Source organism: Scomber japonicus, chromosome 1 (assembly GCF_027409825.1).
Source record: "Scomber japonicus isolate fScoJap1 chromosome 1, fScoJap1.pri, whole genome shotgun sequence".
Taxonomy (NCBI): Eukaryota; Metazoa; Chordata; class Actinopteri; order Scombriformes; family Scombridae; genus Scomber; species Scomber japonicus.
This window is the reverse complement of record NC_070578.1, coordinates 23,904,144-23,927,667: the sequence shown is the minus strand read 5'-3', so window position 1 is coordinate 23,927,667 and position 23,524 is coordinate 23,904,144. Positions and strand designations below refer to the sequence as shown.

Below are 23,524 nucleotides of genomic sequence, written 5' to 3'. Positions count from 1 at the left end.
GAACTGGGATGATGTGAAAGCGATGTGGGACCTTAGTGATTTATCTTGCTGCAGAATTATGGACTAACTGTAATGGCTTGGCTTAGGCAGGAATAAAGAGCTGTGGTCTCAGCAGGATGACACAAAAGCGTGGATAACCATTTTCAACTGCTGGAAAGATAACTGGGATATTTTTGCAGTAGCAGGACCAAATAACTGACTTAATGTGTTCATCAATGTCCAGCTGGTAGTCAAAAATGAGTGAATTTAGAAGAAGACTTTCTATTTGTAACCAATGGACCAAGGTGTTGGAGGATGTAGAGACCTGATCTTGGCCAAAAACCCAAACTTCAGTTTTACTGTCATTTAGTTGAAGAAAAAGACACTTTTGCTGATGTCTAATGAGTTTCTCCTAAAAGATACTTGAAGCTTTAAATGCATTTTGGCAATAGAATACTCAGACTAACAGACTCAACTATTTTTAGGTTAATTGTTTTAAACAAATTAAATTTTGATGCCAAGTACCCTTGATATGTGATGGAAGGTGCTTTGTCTAAAGAGTTTGAGCCAAATGGGCCCATTCTGAGATAGATTGTAAAGAATGCGTCGTCAGTTTTAAAAGTGCTGAGTGCAGGTGGATTTTGAGTAAAGATGGCATGAGTTGCTATATTTAAGTCCAAGTGTAGGTGCAGTCTGTTGTGAATGTACAGAATCAACTGTATAGAGGTATCATGAGTCAAATGAAACAGTGTGTTTAATAACACCAATGACCAATTGCTGAGCTGTCCAGTTAATTACTTTAAATAAATGTATGAGCAAACACCAATAACAAACATCTGCTTTTTAAAAGTACAACTTGTTGTAATGTTTATTCATTTATATGGTTTCACATCAGTTTTACGACTAAAATCACTAAAATTTCATTTCATTTCATTTAACAACACCTACTTAATTATAACTTAAATTAGGTTTATAACCAACAATCCCAACAATACCCACCACTTTACTCTGTACCAAAAAGTTTGGCTGGCCTTCCCTGGCAGTGAGGCGAGATCAACAATGTTTTTTATTTAGGCTATATGTAACTCTTTGTTATAGTTACTGCTACCCTATATTTAATCAGTGTTAGCTCTGAAGTCACATGATATACACAAAATAGGTTATTGCTATATTCAATTAGTCAGGACCGAAATAGGAAAAAATGTCATTCTCTTATAACTTCATCGTAATCTTATCTGTTTACTTGTATTTATTCATTGTTTTATTTTTCATTTTTCCTAATATTTTCTTTTATTTCTTCATTTTTCTTTTCTTCTTTTTTTTCTTTTTTTTCTTTTTTTAACATCATATTGTTTTGTGTATTGTTGTTGTTGTTTCTCGATAAAATAAAGTTTAAGAATAAGAATAATGAAGTTATCATGGGACCTTGGGATATGAATAATTTTGGGTTTAAATGCAGTAAAATACGGTGCTATAGTTATTCGCCCACACCTACAGAATATGTGCCAGTATGATGTCCACCACCAGAGGGAAACACAGTCTCTATCCTGCAAACTCATGTCAGAAGCAAAGAAGAATTACTTCCCGAAAATCACTGAAAGGCTTCCTGAAAGCTAACGTTAGCTCGCTGCTAAGTTCTCATCACCACTGTATTTACAAGCGAGCCTTTAGCTTAGTTAGTCTTCTCACCGTCGCCATGAATTGACACCGACCTGTCGAAGCCCCTTCAGATAAACGTCTCGGTGGGTAAAACATTTAACGGAATACACATAATGTTTTTGGTAATTTCTATGGTTTGTTAACGCCAGTTAGTTAAGCTAACGTAACATGAATGTTAGCTGCTGTTTGCCAAGTTAGCTTCCTAGCTAACGTCAATTTGAGAGAAAAAAGACACTCTCGTCGCTGTTTTCGCTGTTTATCTTGAACATAAGCACAAATAAGTTATTCAGATTTTCCTGAGGTCATGGTCAACGAATGGTTTGGGGTGACATTGGTTTTATAGAAGCTAAGGGGAAGACAGCATACCAACGCTGTTTTCAATTGTAATTTCTGTTAAATCTGTAAATGAGCTATTATAATAACGACAGCTTGTTGTGACTGACATTTTAGACACTGTTTTGACTGGTACTCGAGGACAATATTGGGCATTGGGTCCTAGACTGCTTTATTGTGTATGAAACTGTCACTTATCTCAGCTCTGTGTTTGTAGTGGCTGGTTGGACAGAGAGGAGTCAGGCATGTACGCCTCTGGTAAATACAGTTCCCGGGGGCCGGCTCTTATCCCACGGATGAAGACCAAGCACCGCATATACTACATCACCCTCTTCTCCGTGGTGCTGCTCGGACTCATTGCCACTGGGATGTTCCAGTTCTGGCCTCACTCTATTGAGTCCACCGCTGACTGGACCCTGGATAAACGCAGTGTTCATGATGCACCTCTGGTCCGCCTCCCTGTCTCCAGTCCCATTCCTGAGAGGGGTGACCTCAGCTGTCGCATGCACACCTGTTTTGACGTGTATAGATGTGGCTACAATCCCAAGAACCGTATAAAGGTACTTTCCTTTCAGATCCACCTTCACATTGCATCCTTGATTGGTCCTTGGTTAAACACAGTGTTGAAATTGTTGTTTTTGTAGGTTTACATCTACCCTCTGCAGAGGTTTGTGGATGAACTGGGGGTTCCCATCAGCAGCACTGGACTGTCACGAGAATACAATGACCTTCTTAGTGCCATCTCTGACAGTGACTTTTACACAGATGACGTCACCAGGGCTTGTCTTTTTATTCCATCCATTGATGTGCTGAATCAGAACTCCCTGCGTGTCAGAGAGACTGCCCAGGCACTGGCAATGCTACCTAGGTAAAAGTTTACTTGAATCCCAGTCATGAAATTAATTCACATCTTTAATCAGTCCTAATCAAGACACATAATAGTTTTACTGCTTTTTCATCTGCAGTTGGGTACTCTGCAGTTATTCCCAATTCTTTCCCCTAATGAAATAATTTTCCTCAAATTGCTCTTACTTGTGTGCAGTTATCATTTTTTAGACCCCAATTGTTTTATTACCAAGTAACCTATTAATTAATTTTTGAATTCATAAATTAATCACTGAGGCTATAACATGTTGGGAAAGAACACCAGATAAGTTACATAAGACACCAGAATCCAAAGTGATTTCTTAAAATTGTTTTCTAGATGTAGCCAACATTCAAAAACCCAAAGATATTCCATTTTACAATGTTGTGCAAAAGAAAATAGCAAATAATTCTTCACATTTGGGTGTATATAAAAGTTAATGTTTGATATATTACAATTCACAGTTACTTACACAATTAACTGCAAAACTGCTATTATTCTGTAATTATTAATAATTATTCTAGCACTAATTGTGTGTATATTGTTATAGGTGGGACAAAGGAATGAATCATCTACTTTTCAACATGCTACCTGGAGGTCCTCCAGACTACAACACTGCTTTGGATGTGCCCAGGGACAGGTAGCTTTGTCTTTAAAAGCCATTTGTGTAACATAAGAGCGGGTCCATTATAATCAGCATCATTGTGCAAAACCTTGGTGAAATCTGAAATGAACAGTAATGTTTGACTTTTACAACATTTTAGCATGTTAAAATAATACAGTGGAATTAATTACATACATTGCTGTGTTAGGTTGTAGATACAGAACAAAATGATAAGCAATTTCTTGTTCATGTACATCCCCTTTTTGTTTCCTGATTTATTTATTTTTTATAGCTCTTTTGTAGTCGGATGAAACTGACCTAAATTTGCATCACACAACCTCAAGTACAACTGCCCATTATCTGTAGTCACCCACATGTGTTATGATCACTTTAAGAAGATGAAAGAGATACTTATAAGTAGTTAAATATACTATAGCATATTTTCAAGGGGCCTTAAGGATATGTTTCAAATTTCGAGGTATTTACCAGCAAAGACCCCTGTATGTGTCTCAGGATGTCCTGTGGGCTAGAATGATGGTTATGGATGGAAGAGGTTGGGTTTATGAATACGCAGCCTTGAGACAATGAACACTATCTTTAGCTGTAAAGAATTTCCTGGGCTCATCCAGCTGGAGTCCATTTGGCATGGAGCCTCATCAGAACCAGGTGTGGTTGACCGTTAGTGTGTTTCCACTTTATATTCACCTTGCTTGAAAGCAGAAGGGAATCCAAAATACTTCTTATCACCTAGACATTTGAACGATATGTGTTCTGTTAACCAGGCCAAGATCCAAGCCTTGTTTGATGTCACTTCATGTCTCACATCAGAATTGTTGATAAATAGTTACTCATAGGAAGCAAAGAAGACAAATGAGTGCATTTGTCTGTTAGAGTCTGTTCTGTTTCTGTTGAAATCCCCAGTGCGTTGAAGCATTGTTACAGTCGGGCCTGTTGTATTTGTTTCAGAGCACTGCTGGCTGGTGGTGGTTTCTCTACATGGACCTACAGACAAGGTTATGATGTCAGCATCCCAGTTTACAGCCCCCTCTCCGCTGATGTTGAGCTGCCTGAGAGACAGCCTGGGTGAGCTAATTTCACTCTTAATCTCTCATTATCTTGCCGATATACTTACTAAGTTAATGAACACTGGAACATAATAATGTGACACCTAGAATGGATATCTAAATAAAATGATAAAAGCTTTTGTTGTTTTTATTTTTCAGGTTAGTCTTGATTTAAGGAGTTACACTTAGCAGAAAGTATGACTTGATAACTAGTTTCATATCTCCTGTCTTCATCCCCCAGACCCCGGCGCTACTTTATTCTGTCCTCTCAGACTGCCATTCACCGAGAGTACCGTGCTGAACTAGAACGCTTGAAGGAAGAAAATGGAGAGGCACTGCTCCTTCTGGACAAATGCAGCAATCTCTCCCAGGGAGCTGCCTCCGCACGTAAACGATGCTACAAGGGGCAGGTGTATGATTACCCACAGATCCTGCAGGTGGGAAACAACTGTGTGAAAAGATTCCTACATTTTTCAACTAAAAATCTAATTTATTTTCATATATTCATATGTTTTTCCATCCCAAGTCGTAATATTTATACTATGAACAGTTTCTGTTTGGAGGAGGCCCAATTGAGCTATGCCTTATACTTGAATCTAGTGTGTGTTTGTCCAATGAAAAATCTCATGTCCCAATAAGAGTTGTATCACAATGCACCTCTGCAGGAATCATCATTTTGTGTGGTTTTGAGAGGGGCTCGTTTGGGTCAGGCTGCCCTCAGCGATGTGCTTCAGGCTGGTTGTGTCCCTGTCATCCTTGCTGACTCCTACATTCTGCCATTCTCTGAAGTACTTGACTGGAAAAGGTCTGTTTAAGTCAATTTAAAAAACAGTAAATGGCATTTATTGTCAAGCTTTATTCAGATCACTTATCTTATGTTTATGGTTTTACACAGGGCATCTGTGGTTATTCCAGAGGAGAAGCTCTCTGAAATGTACACCATCCTGAAGAGCATTCCTCACCGACAAGTGGAAGAGATGCAGAGACAGGTACCGTCTCACTGAAAAGAAAACATTTCTCAGAACACATTTAAATACATTTCATTCAATTGTAGTTTGAGTACTGAGTAGAGAACCCTCAGACTGACATGTCGGTCTTGGAGTAGAGCACTTGCATGTTATGTCTGAGATGTTTCTGTGCCTTAACCAACCAACCAATCCAAGCCTATGAAAGCCAAAACTAATTTTCTGTGATGCGCAAAAGACAGACACTTGGTTATTACCCTCATTTCTTTTTAAAGTTTGAGTTCCCTCTCCTTTGCTCAGTCTACATTTTAAAAAAACTTTCAGAAGTCTCAGCTATGTTGATTTTAGCTCAACTGAAATGACGAGAGACGGCTCACTCTTTCCATCCATTTGATAGCTGTATTGAGCCACAATAAACAAAGGTGAAAGCAGCTATGGGGAGAATTGTACCAGTTCAGCTGCTCCTCATTCCCTTGTATCAACTCTAGTCCATTTACCAATTATACTGGCCAAACAGACATTTTATGCCAAAGGCTCAGAGACGGGCTTGGGGTTGGATTACACCAGACAAGCTATAAAGGTGGGGCCTTATGAGATGGGGGCTTTCTGCTCTGTATAGTTCATTTAACATGGTAGTATAGATCTGTACTCTTCTGCTATGCCCGTCAGTTCCTCTATTGGAGTAATTTAACAACCAGTTTGGTGAAACTAAACACAAAGCTTTCTCTAGTATTTTATGTGCACTTGGTCATACTAAACGCACTCTAAAAGAATCAGATGTTCACTGAACATAGTGATGGGTATAGAGAAAATCCTATGATTCAACTCTCTTCAGTTCACCTGTAAACCATTTTGTTTCAATTCCCTTGCTTCTCCTGTCCTCATGCCAAAGTGTGCTTGAGCAAGACGCTGAACTGAATTAATGCAAAAGGTCCATCCCGTCCAAGATATGTGTAATGTTGTACTTTTTTACCTGCATAAATCTCAAAACATTACTCTTGCTTTCTGTTAGTAAAAATAAGTTTTTAGTGCTGAGGGAGATAGATAAATTCCTAGTTATTTGCAGAAAGCCTCAACACTTAATTTGTTGAGCTGCTTGAGTGTATTTCATTAGTTTGACCAGCAGAGGGCTCAACAGTCTTTGCTTTGATAGTGATTCTATGTCTATGTTCCTGCATAGCCTAACCTTTTGTGCTTACTAATGTAAAACTAGGAATTGACAGTGCATACTTACCTCAAAGACAATAGCATACAATTTGGACCACTCACAACTCATTTCATTGGTACAGTTTAAGCTTTGTCAACATGAATTATATATCTTCAAGTTGCAAATACAGAGCTACTTCAAAGTCTGTGATTGTTGAAAGTGGTTTTGTTAAAGGAGAAGACAAAGTTAACTGACCAAAATGTATTAATTTGAGCCTGTCTGGGTAGCGATAGGTCTTTGAAACAATGTCCTCAAATAAGTATTCATTGCTATTTATTAGTTGTCATGGTGCTTAGATGTGTGTGTTACTTATACAGATATATTGTTACCTTGCGAGGCAACTGGATTTGCGAGATCATGCGAGAATCCATTTTGTCACGCTTCAAGTTATGCGCTTGTGTCTGTACCACCGTTGGTTCAGACCAATCAGTGTCCTACAAGGATTCTCACTGATACAGCCTCCTCGCAAGCAAAGACTGTGATAGACAGATGTTTTATCCAATCACTGCCCTTTTCTGAACAATTTTCAAGGACAACTTCTCAGATGGTTTTGTGTAACAAACCATCTGGCATGTCAAGTCAAATATATTAAGTAAAACCTGTGTAAGGGGGCAGTCACATGTCACATCACCCTGTAGGGACAGAACATTTGGTTAACTCAAGCGACAAGTCTAATTGGAGACCAGGTCAAACTGTGATAAACTGCTGTTGAGCTTTAATTAGTAGTCAGCAGACTCATTTCAGACAATGGAGCTCATTTTCAAACTTGAGTTGATGTAATCGCCTTCATTTGGCTCACATTCTAAAAGATCACATACTACACAGCTGCGAGATGTTAACAGTGTTCAAGTGAGACCACTGAGCCAATGTTTTGCATACTGACTCCCATGAGCCTGTTTGGGTCATACTTTCAGAATAGAACACATAAACTGGAGACCTTTATTAAATTAGCACAGCCAAATCAATTCTGTTATTAAATTAGAATATAAATGCAAGACTTACTCCTCCGACCGTTTCTCTATTTTTTGCTTTTGTATTCAGCTTCAACTCTACAAGGCTGGCCTTTTTTTCTTTTTCTTTTTTTTCAGTCTGTTGATCTTAAATGTCTTAACTTTGTTGTAGCATCTCATACACTGTATAAAGTCCATGTAGCATTCCCAGCCATCCACCTTGCAGAACCAACACTGGCTGCAGCTGATTTATAGAATAAGTCAAGTCTGTCAACTCTCTCCTGCCTTATTTACTACATCTTCAGTCCAGTCTTTTTCCACATGCAGCCCCTTATACATAACTTAACAGTCAGGCAGGATGATGACAGGTGTCACTGATTGCAGATTTGATCTCCCTGAACTATCAACTTAATTTTGCCACCATATCCTAATACACATTCTTTTAAATACTTGTTCCTTCAATTTCCCAGCCCAGAGTTAAATTTGAAGGTATTGAGATGGAACAGAGCACAGTGCTGTACCGAAGTGTCCCCAGTGTAACTCTGCAGAATATTTAGAGGTGGCATGAGTTTAGACATCTGAAATCCAGAAACCACATGGCTCACTAGTACCAAGGCTGCGCTATCTCACATGAGGCCAGCTGGCTTGCAGTTGTCCTCTAGTTTGATTTACACCCGGGACACCAGGTAATCATAATAATTATGGAGCCACGTCTTTATGAGCATGGTTCAAATTTAATTTTGTGACTTACCTGTCAAGGGAGCTGGTGGATGAAAAAACATTTTCTGACCAAAAAAGATTTTTTACCAGCCAAAATTATAAATTGAATTGTACTATGAAGTATGGCCTTCTGTTGTGGATGGTGTGCTGCAGGTCAATGGTAGTGGATGAGTTGTTTATCTATGGTGAGCTAAGTTGTACAATGAGGAGATCTGACAGGTAGGCAGATGTCAGGGTGGATTTCCAATCAGTCTTGACCTGTATTCAAAAAAACAAGCAAAATTTTACCTGTTTTCTTTTCCACTCCTGCAATAAATCTCCTGATAGCTAGCAGGGGTCTATTTCAACTGCCCAGATGACAGCAACAAGTACCTCATGTACTGTAACCAAAAATCCTGAGGTTTTACAACTAATACAATTATGCACCACGCATGACAGACACAGATCTAGCAGATTGAAGTGCGACGAACCAGCAGTTTTCTCCAGTGCGTGTAGGAAATTCATTTTTTCCTACTGGTAAGAGTGGCGGGTGGGCTCCATAATTTACTCTCTAAAGAATACATTTACCCACATTTGGCACCTGGCGGTTGTTAATTTTGGACCCTGTGTATGAGTGTGTAGAAATGTTTGGATCACAGTTAAAAGTAAAGTGCTAATAAATCTTGAGTAAAACAATATTCCCAGTGAGCTGCGTACAGGATTGAAACAGATTTGGTTTTGCTGCTGTTTCTGATTAAGTCAAAAACACTAATGATGGCCCAGTTCTGTCCACAGCTCACTGGCTACCAGTTCTGGTCTATAGGTTGAATCATGTGTCAGGCACTTGACAACGTCCATTGAATTAAACAAAGTGATGCAGACTTCTGTACTCTAAACTGTTTCTGATCATGACTTTGACCTAATTATTTTAAACAAGAAGAAGAGAGTGGAGAAAACAAAAAAAGAGGGGGAGCTGCTGATGGAAAAGACAATATTAACTTTTAACTAAGTGTTACATCTGATGACTGTTGACTTACAGAGGAGTATATTATTGGACCTGTACCTCTTTAGATTGTTTCCTTTATATCTCAATTTTTTGCAGCAGGTGGACAAATTGTTTACATTATACTTAATTGTGTTTTATTGTTGAGATAAATTGTGGTTAGTTTATGGTAGATCAAACACAAAAGAAGTGTAGATTATGTCTCTAGACTGGATGCAATCCAGAGGTTGAATAAGGGTTTCTCTTCCTCTCTTGCAACCCTGTCTCTTCTTCCCTGCTCATAAAAATTTCTGCAGGCGCTGGGAGAGGGTGGAGGGTGATGGGATAGTGATGGGAGGGGCCCTCAGGCTAGCACAGTTTGCTTTCTGCCTCCTACCAGTCGGAAAAGAAACTTTCATCACTGGCTGATTTATGGGCCGTTGGGATTCCCCTCTGAGATTAGAAAGACTTTTTGGATTCTCCTCACCCTTCTTTAAAAATAAATGCTGTTTTTGAGTTGTTGTACAAGGCTACATGGGAATGGAAACCTGATCACATGCCACTACGGGCTGTCGTGGTCTAACATAAATACATTAGCCATTAATACACACCGGTGCATTATTTGAGGAGGACAAGACACACAAATATTCACATCCTCTACCCCGGAAATGTGGGTCATTGAGGAGCTGGCGGGGTGGAGTCAGGTCAGTGTAGCACGGTGTCTCCTGGCAGGAGACAGTGTTGTTTGAAGCTTCATTAACTCTTATAGTGTTCTCTCGCCTCTGAACTGTACCTTGAAGTTTCTTAATAGAATAAGGGCAAAGGGAGAGGACATGCAAGAGAGAAGGAGGCTAGACACATATGTCAAGCTCTTTAGATTTACTCTAGACTGATCAGTTCATTGTTTAGTCACATTTTACATACAGAAAATGAGTTTATTATTTCATAACGTAAACAAAACACATTTAAAGCAGGTATTCTTGGTCACATTTTTGATCTTGGCTCAAAATACTTTGTGAAGCAAACTTCCAATGAGGGCAGTCGGGAGTGGGATATCCAGCTGATGTGATAACATCAAGATATGGGTTGAGAGTTCAGTTATCATTGAAGTCTGCTTTTCACATCAGAGATCTGTTGAAGTAAAACAGACACAGTCAAGTGAGATTTCAGAGGACTTCAGAAGAAGAATAGTTGAAGGTCACGAGGTTGGAGAGGCCTGCATAACTGTCTTTAAAGACTTGGACCGGAGGGAAAAATCTGGATTTTACAGTCATGACTTCACACTGATGTTATCTGTCACAATAGCCATTATCCATTGCATAAATGAGTTCTGTTTTATAAGCAATACCAGCATGTCTACAAATTAATGAATAATGTTATCTTTTAATGAAATAATGAAATCTTGTTTGACTTAAATGTCCAGTATGTAAGATTTGGCGGCATCTAGTGGAACTGACGTGGCAAAAATGTCTTCCTTTTTTTTTTTAAATTGTTTTTATTACAAACATAAAAATTAAAATTGCTCCGATACATGTTCATCAACGTTATCTGTATGATGACTATTTCTGGAAACAGCAAGAGGGTTTTCTTATACCTAAATGCAGTGTGTGTGTTTTGAGTATGAAAAGATTGCCTTCTTTTAACATGTTTTTATTTATCAATCAATGCAAAAATTAAATACTGCACCTCTTGTGTCTACATCTGCAAAGTGAATTTTCCGAAAGTTGTGAAGAAAGAGCACATTTGTTCTTGGTTTTGTTGATGTTTTGCTTTGTATTTGTATGGGTACACTTAAAAAGCTTTGTTCCATTTGTCCATAGGCACGCTGGTTCTGGGAGGCCTACTTCAGCTCCATGAAGGCGATTGGCCTGACAACGCTGCAGATCATCAATGACCGCATCTACCCGTATGCTGCACGTACTTATGAGCAGTGGAACAATCCACCTGTCGTGGTATGTAACTGTGTAGACCTGATGTTGACATGCATTTTATAAGTACCTCTTATTTTTAAGATTTCTCTCTCGTTATTGTAACCTAAGTTTCAGTATTTCAGAGGTATCCAATATTTATTAATTTAATTATCCTAAAGGCTGCTCCCTTCCAAAATACAGCTATATTCTGTAGAATTTATGCAGTTTTGATCCGAGAAGTTTTCCCAGCATTCGAATGCCACCCGTCCAGAAAAGAGGTTTGACTATACAGACCGTCACAGTGCCACATTAGCCTCCCTACTCTCCTGTGCATTGTAAATCAAAGTTCCTGTAGCAGAGTGACAGTAGATGCCTTCCTTCTTTCAGAAGCACCACACATGTAGTGCTTCACAGTTTGGTGTAGACCCAACTGGCTCTGAGGCAGCCAGTTTGTGTCAGCAGTTTGGCGCTAGGAGGATGCCTCCGTTGTGGTGAAAAATAAGTTCCTGCATGTCTGAGTCACTGTGTTTGTAAAGAGGACTCTGGATGTGAATAATTGTGTGTGTGTGTGTGTGTGTGTGTTTGTGTTTAGCATCCCTGTGGTTATGGGAGTTTGTGGCTGCAGACAGCTTGGCTGTGCAACCATCTCTTAGGAGTTGTTAATCAGCCCAGTCTGATCCAGTGTCTCCTCTATCTTCAGCCTGTGTGGTAGAGGTGCAAGCATGTGAGAATATGTCTGTTGATGCTGCATGGTAGTATCTGTTAGTGTCATGATAAACAGACACACTTAAATGCTAATATTAAAAAGGTGGCAGTCACAATCAGGTTGTGTTGGTGTAAACAAGAACACTCTGACAGGTGTTTTAAATATTGGGAATCCAGTGTTGCTCAAATCCAGACCGTTATCCAGGACTAATGTGTTTCCAGACAGGTAGCTGATCAATCTGAACCAAGGTTGGCTTGTTTTCCTTTGAACAGGTAGCTTGTTAATCAGTATTTCCACTTGACTTTTCTCTATTGTGTCAAAATGTTTGGTCTGAGTACTCAACCCTTAGCATAATATATCAGCATCAGTCAGGTCTCAAGGTTGATCCAAACCTGGAGGTTAATTGTGTTGGGGTGCGAACCCTAGACCATTCCTTCCTGAGATGGGAGATGAAGTGTTTTCTCGATGGATTCAGTGAATGCATGGTGAGAAGAACTTGAACAGAGCACTAAATAAATCAGGCAGAGACCCCCCCCCCTCTCCACCACCACCACCACCTCCTGTAGTCTTCAGGCTGGTAATTGAAAGCACATTTCCCAGGATTTCTGGTGCCTTTAGGAGGGGGTTTTCTGAATAAAGGACAAGCTGCTTTTTGTGTAGGAGTTTTAGGCAGTGGGTATACTTGTGAGGTTGAGGTATCTCAGACTTTTAAAGTTGCCAGTTTTTTAAGAATTGTGTTTTGGCCATCAATGAAGCATCTGGAGTGAATGAAGTTTTATTCAGCATTGATCACTCTAGTTAAAGTGCAGTGCAGTCCAAAAGTATTTGTACATGTTTAATTTGACTCTGTAGAAATTCTTTCCTTTCAATCATTTGACTGGACTAAAATCCAGTTTGCTTAAGTGGAACCTACAGAGCCCTCCTGGGGTACAGAGTAGGAAGAAAAACTTACATGGATTTCTAAACCGTGGCCTCGGATTCAGAAGCCATGTGCACAGATTTGTAAGCTGTGTGGGAATGTTGAATGATTAATACACCAGAAATTAATTTGGATAGTCAGGTTTGAAACACATACCTGTACATTAAGAAAGCTGACATTAACTTTTGATTTTTAGACTGTTACTTATTATTTTATAATTAATATTACTATTATTTAATGATAGTGAAATCAGTTAAATTAATTTAGCTTTGTTGTTTTGGAGTTTCAACTTTAATGTGTAATATGGCATTTATTGTGCTTTCACCTGAAAACCAACATTGAGATGAGCATTCAAACAGCAAAAAGTGAATTTACTGGGTGGATTGGTTACCACAGTCCATTAGCTGAAGAACAGCAGATTTGGAAACCGGTGTGCACAGTTTACAGATCCGTTCACAGGGATTTAAACATCACCCCCCCCCCCCCCCCCCCCCCCGTAATCCCAGGGGTGCTCTGGAGGAACCAAAATATTGAAAACATGTTCATGTTCTCATACTTGTAGGCTTTTACACATCTTGTGTTGCAAGTTTGTTTGCCTCATTAAGCAATAAATTGAAAGATGATATCAGAACTACTTCTAACATTTTACATTAGTAACACATAATATTTGTGCTGATAAAGTTAAATTTAAGAACTTGTTTTAGTGAGAATGTCTCTTGACAGATGAGCCATTTTGAATACTTTTCTTTTTGAATACTTTTCTTCTTGAATACGGTTCTTCATTTTATTTTGCTCTTATTTTCGGTACCTTATGAGGGTTTTTAAGTGTCTCAGATAAATGAAGAACCTCTCAAGCAGTTCAAACAACCAAATAAAGCTCTTCTTCTTTTTAGTACAAGTCAAAAAAAAAAAAAGACTACTCAACTCCTTCAGATCTGTTGCCAACATATTGAGCTGCGGCTTTCTTTTCATCTAATTCATTCGGTTTGACAAATGACTTAAGTGGTCTGTGCCTCTTTTATTCAGTTTTTAATGCATCTGTGCTGCCTATATGTGTTAGTTTAATTATTTCCCTCTCAGCTTGTTTGACAATGTGAGAACGACCACAGGGAAGTTTCCACTTGCCAGTAAAGTGACTTTTTATTGGTGGAGGAGTGACGGATGTTGTGTAAAAGGCAGTGACTGTGTCTGTGTTGACAGACTTGTGTTGATGCTGTGGAAGGAGCCTGTGTGTGTTTGTGGCCACCTGGGACCAGAGAGAGGAGAAATGAGCTTTATTTGTACTTCAAGAAGCCCACAATTTGATTGTGTTAGATTAGCTCTCTTTGCCCTTCTCAGAGTCATTGCCATGGATGGAACATTTTGGGAGACTGAAGTTTCATGAATTGTATGCCTTGACTTGCTACTATTTACATGAAAGTTTGAAAGAATGAGAAAGTACACCAAAAAGTAGATTTTTGTTACTTTATTTGTGGCTAATGCTAACTGTCCAGTCCAAATGACTTTCAGTAATTTCCAGTATTTAGTACACGCATATAATATTATAAACTTCTCATCTGGCTTTCTTGGCTTAAAAGTGTCACTTGATCTAAGCTGGAGTCAGTGGGACTCTCTGGCTTTACAGACTATTTTAATGGGGAGCAATGAAAGAAAAGCCAACTTCCACACTGATGATGGGCAGCCACTATTCACAAAATAACAGTGTTTCCCACCTTTTCTGCTTCCTCTTCCCTGTCCCACTCTTCTTCTCTCCTGGTTCCTGGTTTTTCTTTGTCATGAACTGCTGCTTCTGTAAAGTTTACGTGGCATTCTGGGCCAATGTCTGACTGGACGTTTTTGGCATTCTATGCTCTGCCTCTGTTAGACCCCAAGAGACATTATTGGATGATTCTTGCTCCATAATAAAAACCATCATCTGGAAATTATTGCAGGTGACCTCACTGTCCAGTGAAGCACTGCTATAGTGCATTAAATCATGGAAAATGTGACAGATCCGGGTGACACAAAAGACTAAGCTGTACAGTAGTTTTCAGTGGAAATGAAAAAGATGTGCAAGGCTTAATCTGCTCATGTTTGTTTTTGTTTTCTGTCTTGTGCAGAAGTGGTCCAGTGTGAACAGTCCTCTGTTCTTGCCACTTATCCCACCAAGAGCACCTGGGTTCACAGCAGTGGTGCTCACCTACGACCGCGTTGAGAGTCTCTTCAGGGTCATCACAGAAATCTCCAAGGTGCCTAGCTTGGCTAAGCTGCTGGTTGTGTGGAATAACCAGAACAAGAGTCCTCCTGAGGGTGAGTATACCCACGCACATATTCTTAATGTAATTTATGAAGCTTTGAGGATGAAGTTGTGTGTGTGTGTGTGTGTGTGTGTGTGTGTGTGTGTGTGTGTGTGTGTGTATATATATATAGTCAGGTACACCCAGCTAAATCTGATATGGTCTAATAACCTGTAATGTCACTTCTACAGCACAGTGACATTGAGTGTTAAGTGAGTGATTTACTAATTTGTGCTCACAAATTAGTTTTGTCCCTCTATGACACCTGCTGGGCTTACAAGTTCTGAGTCTGGGTGTTGATGCCATAGTGGTTTTTAAGTCCCAGAGTGAGGCCTCTGATGTATAACAGATGATGTATACTGATAATAGAAAAAGCAGCCAAGACTCATCTCTCCAGAATAAATGCTGTCAGGGCACGCTCAGTGCTTGAGCCACAGCACTCTGGCTTTCTGTTTCATAAAGGGATGAAGAAAGTGTAGAGCCGTGTGGTAACCCTCCAACTGTAAACAAGTAACAGATTAAGAACTGATAGCTGATTATATTCAGTAGTCAGCTGAACACCAAGCATGATGTGTTTGTATGAATATAATCTAAACTAGACACCAGCAGGTCTCAGTCATGACTGACCACAGAGTATTATTACCTTTTACGTCTCTGTTATTTCTGTCTTTCGTGGTTGTTACTTCATCAGTTTAAGTGAGTCAGAGAAGTGTCAGAATAAACTCGTATTAGTTGTTGTTTATTTATTGCAACATGCGCTCTAATCATTTTCCTAAACATGGCAATTAAGTACACAACTGTTAACGCGCGCCTTTACCCCACTGACGGCTTAACTCAGACGAAGACTGTTCTGGACCAGGAATTAAATCAGTCCTGCTGCCGCAAGAGTTGGCCAACGTAATGAAGAAGTGAGACGACTTTGAAGTGCTCCCTCGTGGCTGTGAGTTGCCTTTTCATTAGAGGCGTCAGCGGCGCCTGGCTGGAGCTTTGTGACCCATTAGAATTAACAAGGGGCCATTGACAGGTCAGACTCATGGGGCTCAGTCCAGTATGAGGGAAGATTTCTTTCTCATTCACACTGAGCCTTGGTCTGATGTGTTTACAAGCTGCTGTTTTTGCATGTTTCTTATTTTATAGGAAGATGCTGACCAAGGATAAATGTCTTTGTACGCAGTCCAATATTATTTCTTATTCTGTGTTTGTAACAGGTTTGAAAGGAAATTTTCTTATCAGATTGTCTTGACTTGCTTTCGTTGTTTGTTCTTATCAATTATGTTTTTTGGCAGTATTACAGTGCTGCCGTACCGATACAGCAGATATAAATAACTGCCAAACAGTCTATAAGTTTTTTCTTAAGAAAAGGGGGCGGCTGTGGCTCAGGAGGTTGAGCAGTCGTCCTCCAATTAGAAGATTGGCGGTTCGATTCCCAGTCCACATGTCGATGTGTCCTTAACCCCAAATTGCTCCCGTTGCTGCGCCAACGGTATGAATGTGTATGAATGTGAATGAATGGTTAAATTCCCCTGATGAGCAGGTTGGCACCCTGCGTGGTAGCTCCTGCCATCAGTGTATGAATGTGTGTGAATGGGTGAATGATATGTAATGTAAAGCGCTTTGAGTGGTCGCAAAGACTAGAAAGGCGCTTTTATAAGTACAGTCCATTTACCATTTAAGAACACGGGATTTGTTTTTCTGCCCCTTGTTTACAATTTAAAAAGTTAAGGTATAAAGGAGTTAATAAGTTATTTGTAGGTTTAACAGTGTGTACATCTTGACTTATGCCAAGATGAGGCTGAATTTAGATAATAACCTTTAATTCTGCCACTCCTGCTGTCTCTTTCCAACCATGGAAATGGAAGAAGGGCTGACAGGAACATAGACAGAGTGAAAGAAGAAACTCTGGGCATTTTATCATAGCAGTTTCCCAACAATAGCTTCTGACAGGAGTCTTCAGACGTGGTTAGGCGGACCTGGAGCTCCTCTTATGGTCTGCCAGGCCCCAGTTACACCATTAAGGAGGGGACACATTCTGTGTGATCCGTCTGTGCCATAGTCCGTGCCATGGACACTGCCCAAGGTCTTTGAAATGTTCCCCTGAAAAAATGCTTTGTTGATCTGCCTCATGAAGAATCGTAGTGTGGTTAGATTTGCACGTGCTTGGGGTTAGCAGAGCAATACAAGCTATTGAGTGAAATTAAACCCCCAGAACACAGTTTTCTGCCAGGACAGGCTTCAAATATCTGTCAGTGGTGAGTGACATCATAAGTTCTCACCCATCTTCGGGCACCCATAGCAGCCATATTTATAAATTTGCTCAATTTCTGTCGAATATACCAAAAAAAGTTACCTCTACTGTCCAATACTATATACTGGCCAAGTATTTTCTCTCGTTTAATTAGTAATGAAATGTCATAAGTGAAAATAGCTCATCACAATTTTTCCAGGGACCGAGGTGATGTCTTCAAATAGCCACAATCTGAAGATAGTCAATATATTGTCAGTTTTTGTTTTAAAAGTGGTTTTAAATCATGAATTGATTTATAATTCATTTTTTATAGATTGACTAATCAATTAATTGTCTCACCATTTGAGCTCTATATCTATGTGTAAAAAGTTAAAAATTCTTGTTTTGTTGTTTTCTCTTGGCAGAGTCTCTCTGGCCAAAGATCGGTGTTCCTCTTAAAGTTGTGCGAACAAAGGAGAACAAGCTGAGTAACCGTTTTTTCCCCTACGACGAGATCGAGACAGAAGCTGTGCTGGCAATTGATGATGACATCATCATGCTGACATCTGACGAACTGCAGTTTGGCTATGAGGTGAGGAGAAAAAGAAAAGACTTTAACCTTGATCATATTTTCCCGTCTTTCCCCTGATGGCATGTAATGCAGGGAACCATTTCAAGTTGATCCCAGAGTTTAAAGTCATTCAGGGAGATTACAGTCTCATTCTCCACTAGTGGGGATTTGACTGCCCGCTAGTTGTGTTTGATGTGTGAAGAATGATGACAGGTCTAGAGCTGATGCTTTCCATGCCATACCTGCCTGGCCCCACTTCGCCCTGCACACTCACCTGAATGCATTTAGAAGCCATTTAATAAAATTGTGCTCAGTTTAAGGATAATTACATTCAATTAAAGGCAGGATACCATAGAGGAGCTGTCCGTCTGACTAGATGCCCACGCCTCTTGGTTTCCATTGAGCAAAAATATTCAGCCAAGCTTAAGCTATCTTTTCATTTGACTTTTGGCTCAGACAGATATTTGGATGTTTGAGATTTATTTCATAATTCTTAAATGAGTACTCAAGGGATTGAATATATTTCTTCCACAAATTTGGGGGATTTAAGAGAAATATTTAAAAAAGAATAGCCAAAATTAGAAGTTTAACAGTACACAAAAGTCATGGTTCAGTGTGATTTAGGAACAGCAGAAAAAAAGAAATTTAGGAAAATATAAACATACAACAATGGCTCACTAATTGTACTGCAGTGGGAAAAGGAAAACAACCTTTCTGTTTCTTGCTAGGAGTCAGGACATCTACTGACTGATTTATGGTCTAACTGTATATAAAGTACTTAAAACTAGCTCCACCAGCAGCACTACAACAGTAACTTGCTGCTTACACACTGATGCTTCAGTATTAATAATCTACAGGGAGACACATTATTGTCTCACTATGGAGATAACAGAGCATATCTTAATAGTGTTACACTCAGACAGTGTTATGCATCTCTGATTTGTCAATCTGATGGCAGTGACACTACAGGGGAACCAGTCTATACTGGCTAGCATAAACCCATGGGCATACCTTTTTGGTTTTTGTATTAAATAGCCTGGACACCAGGTCCTAATATGATTCTTTTAGTGTAACCGTGCCCTTCTCACTTTGTTTCATGTCAGCTCAATCTGTCTTCTTCCCTGCCTCTTGCTTCAGGTATGGAGGGAGTTCCCGGACAGGCTGGTGGGCTACCCAGGCCGGCTGCATCTCTGGGACCATGAGATGGGGAAGTGGAAATATGAGTCGGAGTGGACCAATGAGGTCTCTATGGTTCTAACAGGAGCTGCCTTTTACCACAAGGTAACCTGGGAATGCCTACCTGAAACGGAGTAGTTTTGGCTGCTTGATCTCTGCCCCTGAAAGTTACTCATGGATGTTACAAGTTTTTTCTGAGTAATGATGCACACAGAACCAATTTTGAAAAGGAAATTGTACATTTATAACTGGAAATCAAATTAAATATGAAGTTTACATAAAGGATTACAGAGTTTCCTGTAAAACTCTGTTTTCAGGGATGTGAAGGATTGGATTGTAGGCAAGAGGGTTACAGTGATAGACGAGCACTGTGTCATAGGTAGGGTGAGGTTATCTGACTTGTACTTAAAAGCTCAAACACTCAAAGCAAATTCTAGAGCAGTGATTCCTCCTACATATTCTTGGGTCATCCAGTCAAACAGTGTGTTCATTATTCTGCATAATGAATTTGCAGTATATTATATGCTATTATGATTATATCCATATGATACTAAATGATCATGTGTTATTGTGAATCTGTTTCCATTCCAGTACTTCAACTATTTGTACACATACAAGATGCCAGGAGACATCAAGAACTGGGTGGATGCCCACATGAACTGTGAGGATATTGCTATGAACTTCCTGGTGGCTAACATCACAGGCAAAGCTCCCATAAAGGTACATTCATATCACTGACTGGTCTGGGTGCTTTAAACTTGCAGGGGGAGGATGAAGCCTGACAGAGCGGACCAGCATCTCTGGGTCTGATCAGTTCTCACCCTCCTACTTCACTGCCTCTCCCCCTTCCCATCACACTGACTTTGCCCAGGTGCAGGGGCCCAAGTTAAAGCCCAGCCTTAACCTCCCTTATCTGGGTGTCACTCATTGGCACTCCCCCTCCGAGTATGTTTTCCTAAGCTTACCGGAGCTCACACACACCCTGCCATCAAATCGCAAGCTGCACACTTCCCCACGCCTGCACCCGCACTCCCACCTCCCACCATATCTCAGACAGGTTCCTTCAGAAAACACTCACCCGAACTGTCCTCTTCTCTGTGTCTTTCACCGTCTTTCCTCTTCTACTCACACAATACATTCACAGGTCGAATGTTGGATGCTGGCATGTGGCAGGGTGTAGATGTGATGGAGGTTAGACAGAGGAAAGCCATACATCATCACTCTAGTACTGATGAGAATTCAGTCAATTTCTCCCCACTGTGTATGACTTCTTGTAGGATGCCACAGACTGATTTTGCCAGACTGGACAGTTTATTAGCGGCTGTCTGGACTGTTGAGATTTGACAAACGGTTAAACTGAACTGACATTACTGGTGTGACTTTGTTTAGGTGACCCCCAGGAAAAAGTTCAAGTGTCCAGAGTGTACTGCCATAGATGGACTGTCACTGGATCAGACACACATGGTGGAGAGGTAAGATTTTTCTTTTCTTTTTTTCCCCCCACCATGGTGCATTATAGGCAGCTCTCATGGGCATTTTTTCATGTTTCCTCACATTCTGTTATGTGTTGCTTTAGCTGAGTTTTGCTCATAGCACAAACATCTGTAAACTGCAGTGAACAATGTCTTCTTTGAGCAGGAAACATAACCTGTGGGTGCATGGGACAACAAACTTGTGTGAAGCTCACTTTAAAGAGCGTGGTATTCCAGAAAGTGGGTTTAACAAACTATGAACTTTACCCTGAACTCTGACTTGATGAACCCTGAGATGGGAAACTCAGCTGATCAGAGTCAGTTCAGTCAACTTTGAGTATGCTTACTGAGTTAAGCTTGTACGTGGGGAAGCCATCATCAATGGAGGTCCAATACCATGATTCACCATGGTATGGGATGTAGAGATATTAATGCGCATCTATGCAGGCGGTGTACATTTACCCAAAAAAAGAAAGGGCATGAGTCAGAGCAGGGAAAAGTGTCAAAGTTTTACATTAATTCATAATTCACCAGACATACATTACTTTAATGGTGATAAAGTGGGAACTGACTGTGTCAGGCTGCACAGTAGTAACTGAAGATGAAAAATATAGTTAAAGATTGAAAAAATATATAGATCAAAGATTTAGAGACATGACTGTGAGCTCACAGTGTGATCCAGTAATGTGTTCAGTGATTTGCACTTATAAAGGCATCAATGCTTAAATACAGTAGATCTTAAAATGTATGTTGGCTCAAAACCATTCAGTGACCTTATTTTGGCTACTTCAACAAATGTAGTACATTTAAACACTGCCACTGAAATGCTGTTAAAACATGTTAAGACCGTGTTTACACCCTTTTTTTTATTTTTTAAACCTCACTTTTAAACTACATTCTGTATTCAATCAATGACTGGATATAGCCACTACATGCCAGGAAACAGACGTAAGCATGTAATTATCAATAATGTAGACCTTAAATAGAAGAGAAAAAATACTGAAGAAAGATTGAAAACTTCCTTTAAATATGACAACAAAAGAGAAACATAAACTCACCACATTAATAAGTGTTGATCAATAAATGCATAAATACATGGTTGTGACTTGCTGTTTGAAGTAAATATGTTTTGTTTTCCTTTCTAGATCTGAGTGCATTAACAAGTTTGCGTCGGTTTTTGGCACAATGCCTCTGAAGGTGGTGGAGCACCGTGCAGACCCAGTTCTCTATAAAGACGACTTTCCAGAGAAGCTCAAGAGCTTCCCCAACATCGGCAGCCTCTGACCAGCCTGCAACAGATGTTTGGACCTCGTCACAGCCTCAACTCATCATTTGCCACCATCACCATCATCTTTTCTACCAAGATATCAGTATTCAGACTGAACTGGTATATCACCTCCCAGTTTAGTCAACACTCACATTTCCACTGATTTGGTTTAAAATATAAATTCTACACTAATCTAAACACTAATGTTACATGAACTGCTGTTGGAGTGTTAAAGAGAGGTAAAGATTTGATGGACAGACTGACTGATTGGAGGCTTGTGGTCCCTTATGGTTGCTGTTTTGGAGCTGGAAACTTTGGGCTACAGCTCCTCTGGAATCAGTGTATACAGTGTATATATACTATACATATATATATATATTTTGCAGCAGTGCTGTTTAATAGTCATAATTTATGATGCTATCGCCAGGATTTTTTTTTCTTCAAAGACTTGGACATGGATCTGAATCTTTTGGTTGTATTGTATGACAAGAAAAAGTAATACATGTTTAATTTACATGATATGTAGTTTATGATTCAGCAACATATCTATGTTGGGTTTATCAAATGTGATATAACACAATCCACGGTGGCCAGCAGATAATGTACAGTAAATGGTTCACAGGAGGTCAGTTTTACACAATCTGATGGGACCATTAGACAAAGCTAGTATCATAAGTCTAATATTTAGAGTTGAGCAGCTGCCAGTTTAATAAAATAAAGTGTTGCTGAGCTACTGTAACATCTTCAATTGTAAGTTGATACTGCCGAGGGAAGCCTTTCTTTATATTTATACATAAAAAAGCGGCGGTGCTAGTGCAGTGTCCCCTGACTCATGCCTTGAGTTGAATTGTGCATATGAACACTGCATTAATTATTTGTTTGCCATGCATATGAAGTCATACTGTATCAATAGACAAATCTACATGTTTTTCAAAACATTGTATAAAGCAACTGTTGCAATGCCTGGTCTTTTTTTTTTTTTACCATTTTATTGTAGCTGTTGCGTGTGTGTTTATATTGTTTTGTGTCCCCTTCATCATTAGATGTCAAAGCTCCCCTGAGTAGGTTATAACATGGAGAGCAGTGCAGTCTTCAGATGTTAACATTTTCCTGTGTTGTTTTTATTTGCCTTTTTTCATTTTCATAAGGTCAGTTGAAATTGTTTTAATTTTTTGCTTGTGACTGATTTTATGTATCCATGACTTTTCATACATGATAAATAAAGACCACACTTAAGTGACTCAGTTGTTGTTATATACTGTGTGAGCGAGGTGGTGAGGTTCACTCTGTGACCATCCAGAGCAGACCCTCAGTGACACGGCACATCCACTGTTCCCTCCAGCCTGTCACCTGTTGTTAATATACGCTGCCTAATCCACCCTGTTCAATGTCAGCAGTACAAAAGGGCGCAGTTCGTATTTTTGTCAACTTCAATTAGTGTGATACTCTTGCGGGTTGTGCGATCTCATTTCAGCACTCGTGTCCCTTCAAAGGGACTGAAAAGCGTGGGGATTTCTGAGTGTGACGACAGGGATGACATTATTTTGGCAGGGTGGTGCAATACAATAAGACGCTGCAAATTCATAGTTGTTGTTCTTTTTAAAAACAGACAACTATTAACACGTTATGTCTTATCAGTGTTTTTTGCAGATCACCTGAAAGGCTTTTCTTGAAACTGGGAGTGACTTGAAAGATT

The 23,524-nt window shown here is 39.7% G+C and overlaps 1 protein-coding gene across 1 annotated transcript; it reads left to right on the top strand.

Moving 5' to 3' along the window:
* Positions 1–1,586: 1,586 nt before the first annotated feature.
* ext2 (exostosin glycosyltransferase 2) lies at positions 1,587–23,068 on the top strand. Its single transcript, XM_053318418.1, has 15 exons — positions 1,587–1,721; positions 2,189–2,531; positions 2,616–2,839; positions 3,387–3,476; positions 4,407–4,523; positions 4,746–4,941; positions 5,170–5,309; positions 5,400–5,493; positions 11,128–11,259; positions 14,942–15,131; positions 17,768–17,934; positions 19,051–19,194; positions 19,681–19,809; positions 20,479–20,561; positions 21,707–23,068. The coding sequence occupies exons 2-15, from the start codon at positions 2,217–2,219 to the stop codon at positions 21,843–21,845; spliced, it is 2,160 nt and encodes a 719-aa protein (XP_053174393.1). The 5' UTR covers positions 1,587–1,721; positions 2,189–2,216; the 3' UTR covers positions 21,846–23,068.
* The last annotated feature ends 456 nt before the right edge of the window (positions 23,069–23,524 follow it).

What these genes read in the sequence shown, in the direction of transcription:
- ext2 (XM_053318418.1), top strand. Translation starts at nt 2,217, where the DNA reads ATGTACGCCTCTGGTAAATACAGTTCCCGGGGGCCGGCTCTTATCCCA. An exon ending in GCACTGGCAATGCTACCTAG is followed by an intron (nt 2,840 to 3,386) that starts GTAAAAGTTTAC and finishes ATATTGTTATAG; the next exon opens with GTGGGACAAAGGAATGAATC. An exon ending in CTGCCTGAGAGACAGCCTGG is followed by an intron (nt 4,524 to 4,745) that starts GTGAGCTAATTT and finishes TTCATCCCCCAG; the next exon opens with ACCCCGGCGCTACTTTATTC.